The sequence below is a fragment of the Astyanax mexicanus genome, chromosome 5 (assembly GCF_023375975.1).
Source record: "Astyanax mexicanus isolate ESR-SI-001 chromosome 5, AstMex3_surface, whole genome shotgun sequence".
In the NCBI taxonomy this organism is placed as follows: domain Eukaryota; kingdom Metazoa; phylum Chordata; class Actinopteri; order Characiformes; family Acestrorhamphidae; genus Astyanax; species Astyanax mexicanus.
Window position 1 is genome coordinate 48,497,388 of NC_064412.1, and position 15,595 is coordinate 48,512,982.

The window sequence follows — 15,595 nt, forward strand, 5'->3', positions numbered from 1 at the left end:
TGAGCCAATGAGCTACTGAGCTTTGAATAGTTTCCTCTTCTGAAGTCTCCATTGCTCCACCAGCTGCTCGCGTTCAGTAAAACTGGGCCGGATCCTCTTTTAGAGGCTGTATGTGTGACGTAAGTATGTAAAGACGTGTTTAGGCTTAGCAGGGATGGTCATTCCAGCAGATGGTCGTTTATTCCTTCTCGTACCTCCACTTCAACTTCATTCGACACCAAAAGTGTTGGGACAGAACAGGTCTTTTATTTCACACTGTAGCCGCTCTCTCGATTTCCATCAACCGGGCTCAGAACCGGGCGAGAGAACGTTCTGAAGTCACGTTCTCAGAGCTCAGAGTTTATCTCAAAACGCAGCTTTTGGCGGCTGCTTGGTGCTTATGGGTAATCTGCATTGTTTCCTGCCCCATGGGTATGCAGGGGGGGAAGTCGAAGGGCTTGCCACGGCTGAGAATGGCATGGGCACATTGTTTGGCAGCTGGCACCAGCCCCGGGCAGGGTAAAGCAGGGCAGGAGGGCAGTGGGGTCTCGTGAGAGAGCTCAGTCGCTTCCTCCGCCAGGCAACCAGTGAGAAAATAAGCAGCAGAAAGTGAAATGGCCTGACTCTCCAATTTCTGTTCAATTCTATTCACATCTCTGAATCTCAATAGAATGTTTTAATTGGTGTTCTCTGTATGATCTACACTGTAGCAAGAATAAATTTAACCCTTTGGGAATCAACAGGAAAAAACCTACAATTAAAACTGAAACCCTTCAGAAGACTCTACAAATTGCCATAAACAGGTCGACTGTTAGAATAAACAGTGGATCGTTATGTTTTGCTGAATGTGAAGCACAGTGGCAGGAGTATCATGGTTTAAGGATGCTATTCTGCATCAGAGTCAGGACAATGAATTTTAATTGAATTAAGAAATAATGAATCTTAATTTAAATAATGAAAAATTGTGGCCCGGCGCTCCTTATATCTCAAGCTTAGTAGATGTTGGGTCTTGCAACAAGACAATGACCCAAAGCATAAAAGTAAATCAATGAAGGAATGGAAGAAAAAGAGCAAGATTTGTGTTTTGGAACAGCCTGGTCAAAGTTCTGACCTCAAACCTATACAAGTACTGTGGCATAAACTGAAAAGAGCAAGCCATTTAACACATTTTGAGTGGAAGTGGAATACATCTGCATACATTTGACACACAATTTATCCTCAACTTTAACCCAAACAGGAAACATTACTATAGTACAGGCAATTGCTGTTATACGGGGATCACTTGTGATCAATGTGATATGAATTATGTGAGTTGGAGTAAGGTTTGATAGTGGGTGCAGATGGATAGGACTTTCATGGGGCATGCCATAAGTCATGGGACACTACACTAGATCCTGTTTTATGGCTTTTTGTATGCTAGTACATATTTATGGCATGGTACAATTAAATTTGGCGGAAACTCAATCATCAAACAAATATAAACTGATGAATAGTTTGGTTATTTGAGTTTATTTCCCTGAGCTTCTGCCAGCTCACAGTTCACACAAGAGGTTTATAAAATCCTCCTGAGAGACTGGAATCACCCCAAACACATGCTTATAATGATTTATGAGCATAACATAATACTGCTTCTTGGCTACAGGCTTGGATCTCCTAACAGTACCTGATTACAGGATAAGAACCTGCACTGCATTCATCATCTCAACCCACTTATCATTCATTATCCTAATCCTGGGTTTAACAGGAAGATATGAGAGGGGAAGGTGCTGAATGCTTCTTTTGTAGGGTGAAGATGTAAAATCTTACAGCATTATTAAACCAGAGCATGGAGTGTACCTTTAACAGTTTTGACGAACACTTGCTTCTCTTTGCTCGGGTCCTTTTCATCCAGCAGAACTCCGTGGAATATACGTCCGAATGTACCTGTAACAACATATACAGCCATTTAATTCAGATACAGAGGACACATTTTACTACATACACATCAATTAGGCAAGTGGTGGTAAATGTAAGACTGATCAGTGTTCATGTGTACAGTAATATGTACTGTAAGAAGATCTTCATAGTCTGAAAATAATGTCACACCTGATTACAGGGGTGGGAACAAATATCGATATTGTAATATATTGTTAATTTGCAATACATGATCAATATGTGGGGTCAAGTATTGAAACTATACTATTTTAACTATATATGCTTTCTTAATCACAGCCTTTTTTCATCTGTACTGGAAAAACACCCTACACATCTACACCCTGTGATTCTTTTGCCTTTTTACTGTATATACTGTTTATTTGCACCCCGGACACTTGTCACTCTACTGTACATCCTGTACATTTGCACTCCTGGACACTACACTACGCACCTAACTTAAATACAATACTTGCAAAGAGTTATATTTAATATTGCCATATCTGCTGATACCTTCTATACTTAATACTTAATTTATTATTTTACTGCACTACCTCATATCTACGACTGATTACTTCCACACTTTCTATAGTTTTTGTATTTATATATTTATTTATATATTTTTAAGTCTCAGTTTAGAATTTTCATAGTTTAGAGTCTTATATCCCTCAATGTGCTCTCGTATTGTACTACACTTATTGTTTGTTTCTACGGTGTTGTGTAACTGCTACTAGCTGCTAAATTTCCTTCGGGATCAATAAAGTGTCTGTCTGTCTGTCTGATTACTCCACATGCTGGCGCTAGAATCAAACTGTTAAATTCTGTGAAATATTGAATACATTCCAAATAAATCGCATTTTCAAGGCCTTACGTTTATCAGAACTGGTCTGACCATTATTATAAAATGCAGCCAGACATACAACTTAAAAAGGGGGTATGCAGCCTATGCGACGCATAGGGGCGCTGCACTTAAGGGGGCGCCAAATGAAAGCCCCAAATAAATTTTCTCTCAGGAGAAACAGCTAATCAGCTTGCTGGTTTTGCGGAGCGCGGTGGGCTAGTAATGACAGAACGGATCTGATTTAACACCAGACCAGACAGATTCAACACCATCTACTCTTCTCCGGTTTTTTTACTTTCTCCTGCAAAAAGCCTGTATCTCCTTGAGCACACACACCAGGTTATATCTGTGTTTTTTCTGAAAAACACTCACGTTTGTGGTTATCAATAGATTATATTATTTAAAATATTAGTAATCTACTTATTATTTTGGTGGATCAGTAGCCAAACTCACTGGACTATAAGAGGATTAAGGTTTTGGTGCACCAGATGGATTTCATAAAACTAATCACAGGAACACATGGCTTCAAAATTTTTAACATCACACAATGGTCTGAGTAACGTTCCATAGTAAATATGCTGATTATCGCTTTAATACTAAATTCCAATGCAGAATGTCTTAATTTCACATTACATTGTGTTTTTAAATCAATATTAAATAATTCTCCAGCCTAGCCCATAAACTATGTTAGCATTTATTAAAAATAAATACCAACACTATAGCAAGAAAAATATCAGGACACCTTCTGAAATCAGTCATTTTGAAATCTACAATTTTAAAATCAAAACTAAGAAAGGAGTAACATGCAAATGTATGGGCACCTCAAGAAGTTTACCAAGTTCACAGACTTAGGGCCCTATTTTAGCGATCTACAGCTCCAGTCAAATGCACATCGCCTTGAACGGCTCAAAACACCCAAAATGTACTAATTTTCTTAATTAATCATGGGTGTACTTTGAATGTAACATGAAATAAACCAATCAATGTGCCAGCTGTCATTCCCTTAAAGAGGCAGGTGCACTCTGATTTTGGCAAGTTCATATCTTAACTGCACAGCGCTCTCTGAGCATCTCAGCAGAGGATACTGACCTGTGTGTTCACACTGTGAAGATACACCAGCAGCTCATTTAAGGATACAGCAGTGTTATTTTATTCTTAATTCTGTTTATTGTTGAGCTAAAAGTCAGGTTTGTGCTCTGCAGAGCGTTCGTGTGTGTGTTTAATGAGTGGGGGTGCACATGGGCTGGGAGCACCTATAAAAATGGACTTTGATTATTGACTTTTGTCAGGGTTTTAATCAGTCAGTGGAGCTTTTAGTGGAGCACTAAAATAGCAATACGCCAGAAATTTACCTGAACACACCTCACTTTCAGACCACCACACCCATCAATGTAGATTTATTCCTACATTAACTCCGATGCCATTTTAACAACGTGGGTGCAAGGTCCCTAATTCAGCTTGTTAGAGCTATGGCTCATTTTTAATCACTAGGAAAGTTCAGATCAAAACCTTGCTCTTAGCAACCACTAGCAACCATGAGCTCCTCTAAGCAGCTGCTGATTACGCTAAACACTAAAATGACTGATGAAAAAAGCATCAAAGCAAAATGTGCTACTATGCAAAGATCAAATAAACAACATTTAATAAAGAAATTCAAATAAACACTTATACATGAGAATAAATAACCATTCAAATAATACTGCTCTGTGGTGGTTTTCTCTCCTGTGGGGTCCTGAGTATTGAAGAACAGGGTAAAAGAGGATCATAATAAAGTATACAGAGAAACAGATAATAAACTAACAAATTCATATTTTTTGTAAAGTATAACTATACTACTGGAAATCACAATTAATTAAGAAACTTTGACAGCTGAGGTTAAATGTAGATGTGTTTACTGTCAGCTTCTCTATGTTTGACTCTTTCTGACTCACAATGAAGTTCCTCTCCCTCCTGAAGGACAGCAGGCCTGTTCTGACGTGCCAGAGGTCTTAAATCAGTGTGTTGACGTACAGTCCTGCATCACCCCTCAACCACCCCATAATACTCTGCACAGATTAGCCTTATTTATCCAGCAAAAACAATTTCATAAATAAGAAAAAAATTGATGAAAATTATGCCAATAACAAATTTCTGTTTATGAGATAAAGCATGAGACAAGGTTCTGAAAATGGACTTTACTTTAAAGATAACATCATCTTGGTCAGGACTGTAGATCTAAATTCAGCTATTTGGCTAAATCTGGCATTTACACTATATAATAATGATGCTAATTAAGGTGTTTTGTGCCTGGGAATTAAATAAAAGTCAAGTTAAGCTGTGCACTATTAGAATAATACAGAGAAATGGATACACAGTGCACAGTCACTATCCCACAAAACAGAGCTGTCAAAAGAACCTTTATAAACGAGCAGAGTAACACATGCCTGAGGCTATTAAATATAAAGGCTCCTCTCGGAACTGCTCGATTGCATCATAAATACTATGCCTGGAAGGACATCATCAAAACAGGCCAAGAAAAAAAAATAGGAGAAATGAAACAAGTCTGAACTTTGGTGAATTGCTGTAATTATTACCAAACACTGCACTTATTTTTATCATTACTACTATCATCGTCATCGTCCTCGTCATTACAACAATAATAGTTAAAATAAAAAAAATTAAAAGAAATCCTTATTTTTGTGTGTGCTTACACATACCCTCCTGTTTTGTAGATATACTTTTATAATGGTTGCAACAATAAGTCTTACATTGTCTCACAGAAATAGGTATACAGAACGCAGCAGCAATTCTGGTCTTCAACCAGCCAAAACGGGCACGTCACGTCACTGCTCATTGAGCTCCATTTGCTGCCAGTGGCTGCTGAGCTCTTCAAAGAGCACTTACTCTCCTAACACCTATAACACACTAATTACTTCTAACCTCATTTCTTTTTTCCCCTCCTTCACCCTTTGACCTCCTTCGGGCCCCATCTAAAGATGTTTTTACCTTTAACTTCTATTACTTTTGTACTTCACTATTGTAAGTCGCTTTGGACAAAAGCGTCTGAAAATGTAAATGTAATGTAATGTACATGTATTACAAAAAGAGGGTACAGGGTACTGGCTCATCTGCCTGCAGTTCTGATCTGTCCACAGTGAAGAATATGTGGAGAAATATGACCCTGCACTGTTACACACTTTAAGATGTGTTTGCAGGTAGAACAGGTAAAACCCTTAAACACAGTCAGTGGTGAATGTACATCAATTCGTGCTTTTAGGCCTGCAACACATTACAAAATAATAATAATAATAATAATAATAATAATAATAATAATAATAATAATAATAAAACATTAGCACACTAGAGCATTCTGCACTTTGTAGTGTTGCAATTTTTTCTTACAACAGTTACAATATGTTGAGACACTGGGGAATCCAAGTGATAAAGTGTTTAGTCTAATGCCTGCATGCATGTCTTAAGATGTGAAACAGCACAGGGTCATCTGTGTTGTATTTCCATAAATGTAAAGTTAATGGACTGGGCAAGAGTGTCTTTAGATCTAAACACAATTGAGCACCTGTGGGGCATCCCCAAGTTGTAAGTGGTATTAGTGAATATAGTTACTCTGTATTGTAGAGAAGTGGGTGGAGCTTCTGGACATGGTGAACATAAGGCTTGTGTTGTGTACAGTAAAGTTGTAAGTGGTATTAGTGAATATAGTAACTCTGTATTGTAGAGAAGTGGGTGGAGCTTCTGGACATGGTGGACATAAGGCTTGTGTTGTGTACAGTAAAGTTGTAAGTGGTATTAGTGAATATAGTAACTATATTATAGTAGAGAAGTGGGCGGAGCTTCTGGACATGGTGAACATAAGGCTTGTGTTGTGTACAGTAAAGTTGTAAGTGGTATTAGTGAATATAGTAACTCTGTATTGTAGAGATTGTTGGTGATAAAGGTTAGTACAGTAATCTCTTGTTCATGTGGTTTTATCAGATTTTGTATTTGATAATATTTTGGGCTGTAGAGCATTGTTTTCAATTATTTTCTCACACATTTGTTACAAACCGGATATTACGATTTTAGCAGCCCTCTTTTTCCAACTTTTGCTTGGACTGTGTTGCAGGGCTAAAATGCAGAAATGGATGTGGAGGAGATACAACATTAAATAAATTATGTATTTAGTATTAGTTCTGTCCTTTTAATAAACATATTTATGAATATTAGTGCTGTCCTGCTGTAAAGTGATTACCCATGCCCTGCTAAAAGCACTAAAAGTCCTAAATGTTGCCTAAATCTTGACGTAAACAGATGAGTGAGCTCTTCAGTTTGAATCTGTGGGAGGAGGTTTGAGGAGATCTGCTGTGTGTGTAGAAGGTAAGTACAGGGTTTAAGGCGAGCGTGACTGAGTGTATGATCTGAACAATAGCAGAGCAGGTCAGGGGGTAACTGTGTTCTGAAGCCGGAGTTGTCTACGTGCTCGAGCAGGGATTCCTCCTGCAGCGCAGCTCAAACTCCACAATCACTGAGTGCTCAGATATAGCCTGGCTCAGCAGCGCACTGACGTACTCGAACAATGTGATGAAATTCTGCCTGGACGGAATGTGCCAAGACATTTCTGCTAAAACTGCTCTGATAAACGGAGTGAAATATCTCCCATTCAGGTTAACCACTGTTCTGAGAAAACTGCCTGTACTGTTGAGTAATGCATTCGCTTCCAGCTGCAGGGAACACACACACGCCAAAAGTCATCGGACTGCAGAAGTGTTACCTCGAGGATGTCTTGGGAACACCAACGCCTGTTTAAGTTGTGAGGTGTTATCTTGTAAGCGAGGTCGAGGTCTGATAGTGGGAGCAGATGCATGAGATTTCATTTCTGGAGTTGTTTTTAGGGTATGTAACATTGCTCCATCCACACTGTCACATGTTTACCGGAAACACGCCTTAGAAGGCTGATTTACCACCCACAGTGGACAGTGCAGTGTGGGGGGAATGATGGTGACTGGTGGTGCCAGGATAGAATCATCCATATGAACAGAGAAGCAAGTGACTTTCAGCCACTTTAAATGCAGAAGACTCCGCCCACATATCCCACAAGTCAGTGTCATGACTTTTTTTCTCTCCATATCTTTTTTTTTTTTTACACATTTTATGTGTGCTCTAGGTGAATTAGTGTAGATGTTTTTGATAATAAAAATTCATAAAATATACTTGTTAGAAGAAAATCTATATTATAAAAGTTAATGTTATTAAATAAAAGTTAGACAAAAATATACTAACAGCAGAGCTAAAGGGGTGAAGAATGACAGCAAATTATTTTCAGAAACTTCATAGAGGAGTGTGGAAGAGGTCTTAACTCACTCCTGCCCGCTCCTATGTCGGTCTATCCTCCGAGAGATTTTTCTTGAGGGTTTTTGTTGCTTGCATGGGAATCATGGCGTGATTATTATAATTTTCTTAACTATTTATCAATTTGCGGGAGCGGGACTACATGTTAATATCGCCTGGATTGATTAAACTCCCGTTTCTGTCCCGCACCGCAACATATTCTGACGGGTCCCGCGAGTCCCGTCTACAGTGTGGGTCCAAACAAACATCCCAGGTGTGAAAGGTGCCATTAACCACGATCTGGATCAAAAACCCAAAATTTGATCTGATGTAAAAGTGTTGGTCCTGGTCCAGATTAACTAACCAATTGTTTGGTTCGTTTGCTTTAAAAAAAAAAAAAAATTTTTGGATGGTTTAAACTTTTGTACCAATCACATAAATTACAGGCAGGTTATTTATCACCACCTGGTGTATTTATCACTCCCCATGGCGATGTGCAGGTGCGTCACGCAGCAGTGTGGTTACAGATTACGGTGCTGGTGATTCTGTATCTACTGTAACTGTAGATTAACCCTTATTATAAACAGACACAAAATAATGGCATTTTACAAACCAATCAGTGTTAAATATAGGGAGACTCTGACCACATAGGTGATGACAGGATACAGTAAATTTGTTTAGTGTACTCAAAAAAAAAACAGCTGGAATAAATGTACAACAATATAACAAACACACAAAGCTTGGTTTGAACTTTAAGGTGTGAACTGCAACTTCCCACGCTAATGAGCGTTTGTGGAGAGGAGGGAATTGAAGAGAGTGGAAGCGCACAGGGAGCAGAGAAACAGAAATAATACACATACTACAGCTTTCCCAGTATAAACCTGTAGTAGAACCCACCTTCATGTAGGACGTCCCGCAGTGTGACCCTCTCTCTAGAGATGGCGATATCTTTCACTTTGGCCTTCGCTTCCAGGAGCGTAACACTCCGCAGATCATTCTTCTCTATCCGCAACGAGGGGTAACCTAATAAACACACACACACACACACAGACAGAGACAGACACACAGACACAGTCAGTGTTAAACCCAAGAAATCAGAATTAAGGAAAACATATTAGAGCCAAACTTAAACAGTGAAACTTGGCTCTGCTGGACCGGAGTATTAATCTGCTGCTGTCACACAATGCGTCTCAGAGCGGCGCTGATTTTATCAATCCCTTCATTTAGAGTTAATTGTATTAAGTGTTTAGGGGGGACGTGAGGACGCATTGTGTTCTGCTGTAATGTAATTTCACGTGATACAGACCCTCCCAAACAGCACAGAAACACAACGTTCACCAAACACACAGCGTACACACGGTTCTCCATCTCTCCTCATGTGTTAGTGTTTTACTAATCATTTAATCTTATCAGAAATTGCTATTAAACATTTCTACATTTTAAAAAAGAGACAAAGAGAAACAAACTGTAATAACTTTATAAACTGGAGCCTGGCAGTTTACAACACAGTCAATTCAAACTGCCCATCATTATTATGACAAATCCTAAATGAGTGTAAGAGTTGCACTTATCCAAAAAATAAAATAAAGTGCATGTAAAATATTAACAGTGCCGTAAACGGTACCATTAATCTGTCAAAAAGAGAGATTAATTTTGCCCAGAAATCAATTTGCTTCACTAGTTAGCTGTTATCCAGCTCCATTGTGGCTAATCTGCTGCTGCTTCATAATAAAAGTCTTTAGCCCTCAGGGCAGAGCGTATTAATTAATAGATGTATGTTAAAAGAGAACAACGTTTTTTTTTATATTCAGAATAATCTTATTTTATTTTATTACTAATGTTTAATTAAATTATTTAAAATATTATATTAACAGTTGCTTCTCATTTTAAGCCTATTAAGCAGGGTTGAATGTAATTGTTATAATCAAGTTTATATTATACAAGTATTGTAAGGAAATGCTTCTACATCATTATTCATAATTAAATATGTTTTTAAGAATTAATTAAGTATTTCAAAATTGTATTACAGTACTGCACATTTTATACATACAAAGAGTGTAATTAGTGCTATTTAAATGGATGTAGTTTAGCAGATTCCATTCTTTATGAATCATTGTTTATAGAAGTGGAGAGCAATTAAAAATTAATATATTTTATTTTCCATGTCATCTCTCTGCCCATCATGCTTCAAAAAAAAAATGTAATTAAAAGCATGCAATGCTTTCTTGTGTTTGAATGCAAACCAGGAATGCTTTATACTGTACTATAAGAAATAAAATTGATGGAAATAAACATCCTGAAAATCCTATAGTGCTGTTGCTTCACCTTACAGGCAAGTGAACTGTTTTATTATTGCCTCTAATTGGCATTCCATTTTAAAGAATTTTAAGCAGGGCTGGAATATTTTATTATGACGGGGCAACATACTTCAACATATTTCTATTAATGTAAAAAATGCACAAAACATACACTACTTTATTATATATATTGGTTTGGTGTCGTAATGCTTGGACGGAGCTGCTGGCACAGAAAAAATGACATGAAGTTCTCTACTGTTGTTGATCTAATCTGAAGCTACATGAAGTTTGGAGGTGTGTAGTGATGAACTCTGCTGAAGCTACATGAAGTTTGGAGGTGTGTAGTGATGAACTCTGCTGAAGCTACATGAAGTTTGGAGGTGTGTAGTGATGAACTCTGCTGAAGCTACATGAAGTTTGAAGGTGTGTAGTGATGAACTCTGCTGAAGCTACATGAAGTTTGAAGGTGTGTAGTGATGAACTCTGCTGAAGCTACATGAAGTTTGAAGGTGTGTAGTGATGAACTCTGCTGAAGCTACATGAAGTTTGGAGGTGTGTAGTGATGAACTCTGCTGAAGCTACATGAAGTTTGGAGGTGTGTAGTGATGAACTCTGCTGAAGCTACATGAAGTTTGGAGGTGTGTAGTGATGAACTCTGCTGAAGCTACATGAAGTTTGGAGGTGTGTAGTGATGAACTCTGCTGAAGCTACATGAAGTTTGGAGGTGTGTAGTGATGAACTCTGCTGAAGCTACATGAAGTTTGGAGGTGTGTAGTGATGAACTCTGCTGAAGCTACATGAAGTTTGGAGGTGTGTAGTGATGAACTCTGCTGAAGCTACATGAAGTTTGGAGGTGTGTAGTGATGAACTCTGCTGAAGCTACATGAAGTTTGGAGGTGTGTAGTGATGAACTCTGCTGAAGCTACATGAAGTTTGGAGGTGTGTAGTGATGAACTCTGCTGAAGCTACATGAAGTTTGGAGGTGTGTAGTGATGAACTCTGCTGAAGCTACATGAAGTTTGGAGGTGTGTAGTGATGAACTCTGCTGAAGCTACATGAAGTTTGGAGGTGTGTAGTGATGAACTCTGCTGAAGCTACATGAAGTTTGGAGGTGTGTAGTGATGAACTCTGCTGAAGCTACATGAAGTTTGGAGGTGTGTAGTGATGAACTCTGCTGAAGCTACATGAAGTTTGGAGGTGTGTAGTGATGAACTCTGCTGAAGCTACATGAAGTTTGGAGGTGTGTAGTGATGAACTCTGCTGAAGCTACATGAAGTTTGGAGGTGTGTAGTGATGAACTCTGCTGAAGCTACATGAAGTTTGGAGGTGTGTAGTGATGTAGTGACTCTGCAGAAAGTTGTGCACTACACTCCTCAGCATCCACTGACCCCGCTCTGTTATTTTACACTGATTAGTTCAATGATTTGGATGGATAAGGGAATATTTTAGCAATATATAATACATACACACACATGCATAGACTGGACAGCAGGTTGTTAATCACAGGTGTGCAGACTCAAGCAGATCAGGTAAAACATAAATTGGAACAGAAGCCACGCCTGCAGGAAGCAGGGATTGAGGGTATTACAAATAATCACTGACTAGTCTAGACAAGTCAAATAATCAAAAATAACATTCGATCGATTAGTCGACCAAAGTAATCATTAGTGGCAGCACTAGAAAGTATATTTAAATGATAAAGCAAAAAAAAAAAAATACAAAAGCTGTGAAAAAAATTATCATTAGAAACAAACCCTCACACAGAGCACTGTTACAGCATCATGCTTTATTAAGCTCCCAGCTCTACCCTACTCAAACTCTAAAGCTCGGAGGCGCCCCCAAGTGGAAGAAATTAATACAAGCTTATTTTCAGGGTCACTGGTTAACCTTTCTAAGAGGAGTTTTGATACTGATCACTGAGTTAACCCTTAATAGACATCACTGGATCATCCAAGGTTTTTACTTAGCTGCTAATGTTGCTGTCAGTGGTTTTAATGTTTTGACTGACTGGTGTAGGAAACAACCATTTAACCCTTTAAACCCTAGGCTGTTTTTGTGAGTTTTTTTCTTCGTTTTTGTCAGTTCCTCTTTCAGGTCTTATAACACAGTAATTATATCAGACAGTCACATGATCTGAGCTCTTTTACTCCAGAAGACATATGGCTGCTCAAAAATGTACAAATTTAAAATGTAAAAAAACTGGCCATGTTTTGTTCAAAAATGTATTTTATTTATTTTCTTTTACTTATTTTTGAATGTATAGACTTTAAATATATTCAAACTGAAGATATCTTTTTGGAAATGATTAGACTTTATTAGTTGATAGCATAAAAATATTGATGATAGTTCATTACATGGTTTATTACTTTTACTAAATACATGAACAGCATCAGGTGAACTTATTTTTCTTGATAATCACACCTCTAGGATACATGTAGATACTAAAAACCTGACACTCAGAGCAGCCTATGCCTTTCAGTATTTTAATCAGGACACACAAAGAAAACTACAATATATACAAAAATGTAAACTTTTTAGTCTAAATAAATAAAAATGTTTAGTGCAAAATAACTACTTAGTAAAAATGTGCAAGTAAAATAAAAACTATATAAAGTAGTGCGCACACCATACCTAGCTTTAGTTTAAGTAAAGCAGGTAGTTTTACACTTTTCCTGTGGACACTTTTGAGTCATTTACTGATATTATTTTGTTTAAAACATCATATAAATAAGTTTGAAGCACTAAAGGTAAATAATATTGGTTGGGGAAGGAGATCTCACTTTTTTAGGTGTTTTTCTCAATGGGTTTCTTGTAGATGCTCTAGCGCACTGGGATGTCATCGCTATTGTTAGAAAGAGTAAGTTCTTTCATTTTTAACCATAGATGGATTATGTTTATGTGTGAAGGGATTCCTGAGTAATTAAGCTGACAACACAAGATGCGATTTTGGGCGTAAAATCCGTTCGTAGGGTTCTAAGGGTTAAGCTAATTGTTTTTACACTCATTATTCATCTTATCAGCTCCACTAATAAAGGACTAGAAGATGAGCAACACTGTAAACTGTGCAGAAACAGATTCAGAGCTTCTGTCTCTGACTTTACTTTATCTACAGGGTGGAGCAGCTGTAGGTAGGAGTGTGCAATAGAGTGGAGGACAGTGAGTGATTAAACACAGTGTTTAAAAACTCAAGCAGCACTGCTGTATCTGATCCACTCACTGTACCAGCACAACACACACTAACACCTCATACACCACCACCATGCTAATATTATTAATAATAATAATATCTGCTCTGTGGTGCTCTGTTTCTGTATTGAGGAACAGGGTGAAAGGAGGAGAATAATAAAGTACACAGAGAAACAGATACAGAACTACAGTCTGTAGTTATAGAACTACACACACAATAAGTAAAGCAACAGGAAATATGCAGGTGGTTTAAAAAAAAACTTAACTGATCTTTTAAATCTCAGCAATAACAACTGGATAATACACCTTTGGTTTACAGGGTACAGCCCTACAGTACCTAGTATTACTAATATCATCATCTCTGAAATGAGGATCTCAATTGCTTATTATACTTTAGCTAACTTTGTATAATGTAACACAATTTATTTATTTTTAAATTAAAGCATACACCTCATGCACATGAAGAAAACTTAATAAATAACAAATAAACTAAATAAATGAAGTGTTAGCATTAGCTGTATATCTAATGTACAACAGCTGTACTCTGACTGATGTGACCATTACTGCTCCCTGCAGGTGGTAAAGGAGCAGAGCAAGACTTACTTTTGGTTTCTTGGGAGGGGGCGCCGGGGTGGGGGAAGGAGGCGGCGGAGAGCGGCAGCATGGGAGCAGAGCCAGCATGAACGTCTGATGGAGGGATGGAGGAAAGAAAGAGAGGAAGAAGGGAGGATGGGAGGGAACATGGGAGGAAGAGGTGATATGAAGAGACAGAGTGAGAGAGACAAAGAGAGAGAGTGAGAGAGGGGTAGATAAAGGATGGGTAAATATGGCAGATGGCACATTTACTAACACACAAGAGCAAAAGCTACTGAGGGGAAAAGAGGGTGGCGAGACAGACAATGCAACACAATGAGGAATCCCTGCACTGAACATTAACGGCCACTAGGGGGCAACATGGTGATACACACACACACACACACACACACACACACACACACACACACACACACACACACACACACACACACACACACACACACACACACACACACACACACACACAAACACACACAAACACACACAAACACACACACACAAACACACACAAACACACACAAACACACACAAACACACACAAACACACACAAACACACAAACACACACAAAGTCAATGAATCCCTGCAGACAGTTTGGGACTGTACATAAAATCACACCGTCCAATCAGATCTCAGCCAATCAAAACTATACAATCCACTTTGTTGGATTTAGCCATTACATAGTTGATGCTTTAGCGCTCCAGCTCATTAAAACTCACCATCTCAGTTTATCAGGCTTAGATCAGGAGATTGTGGAGAAATACTTTACTTTACTGTTTACTACTTTATTTTATATGTATCCCTTAATTGTTTTCATGTTTTTTCATGTTTTAATTTGAATTTATAATGTAGTATAAATAGAGAAAAACACTGCAAAAAAACAACAACAGTGTGTCCAAACTTTTGACTGGTGTTGTATATTATTATAATATTATACAGGCTACTACTACAGTTCATCTATTCTCATTTCGCATTTTATAAAAGACAACACTTTAATAATCCCTGAGGGGGAAACTGAAGTGCTCCAGGAGCTTTCTGTATTCTTACACTATAAGGCGCACTTAAAATCCTTTAATTTCCCCAAAAATCAACCTTATGTATGATTTTTTCCAGCCAGGTATTAAGGAGCAGTAAAGCCACACTGCTGAAGTACAGAGTTATATAGGGGAGTCTTTTTGCAGTTTCTTCAGCAGTAAGGCAGGAGCAGCTTTAGCATTAGCTCTTTTGCTGTTCAAAGGCACATATACTGTATACTGTAGTCTGCATGTTTGCTGTGTTTAAACAAGCTACATGCCACGAACCGCTAGCTGATAGCACCCTGGCTTACCAGAATACTCAGTCTAGTGCTATAGTTATCCAGGTAAGCCAGGGCACCATCAGCTAGTGGTTCGTCCCATGTAGCTTGTTTTAACACGGCAAACACGCAAACAACAGTATACAATATACTTGCCTTTGAACAGCAAAAGAGCTAGAACTTAGCG

General features: G+C 38.2%; 1 protein-coding gene across 3 annotated transcripts in view; it reads right to left on the reverse strand.

The window, feature by feature from the left end:
- Positions 1–15,595, reverse strand: part of ryk (receptor like tyrosine kinase) — a 100,731-nt gene that overhangs the window by 26,724 nt on the left and 58,412 nt on the right. For 2 of the 3 annotated variants that reach the window (XM_015606977.3, XM_015606976.3), the window contains exons 8-10: positions 14,122–14,205; positions 8,933–9,058; positions 1,816–1,902 (exon numbers count right to left, since the gene is read on the reverse strand). In XM_015606977.3, coding sequence (XP_015462463.2) covers positions 1,816–1,902; positions 8,933–9,058; positions 14,122–14,205 — 297 coding nt within the window. The remainder of the gene's footprint in view (positions 1–1,815; positions 1,903–8,932; positions 9,059–14,121; positions 14,206–15,595) is intronic. The other variant, XM_015606978.3, reaches the window with a different exon arrangement.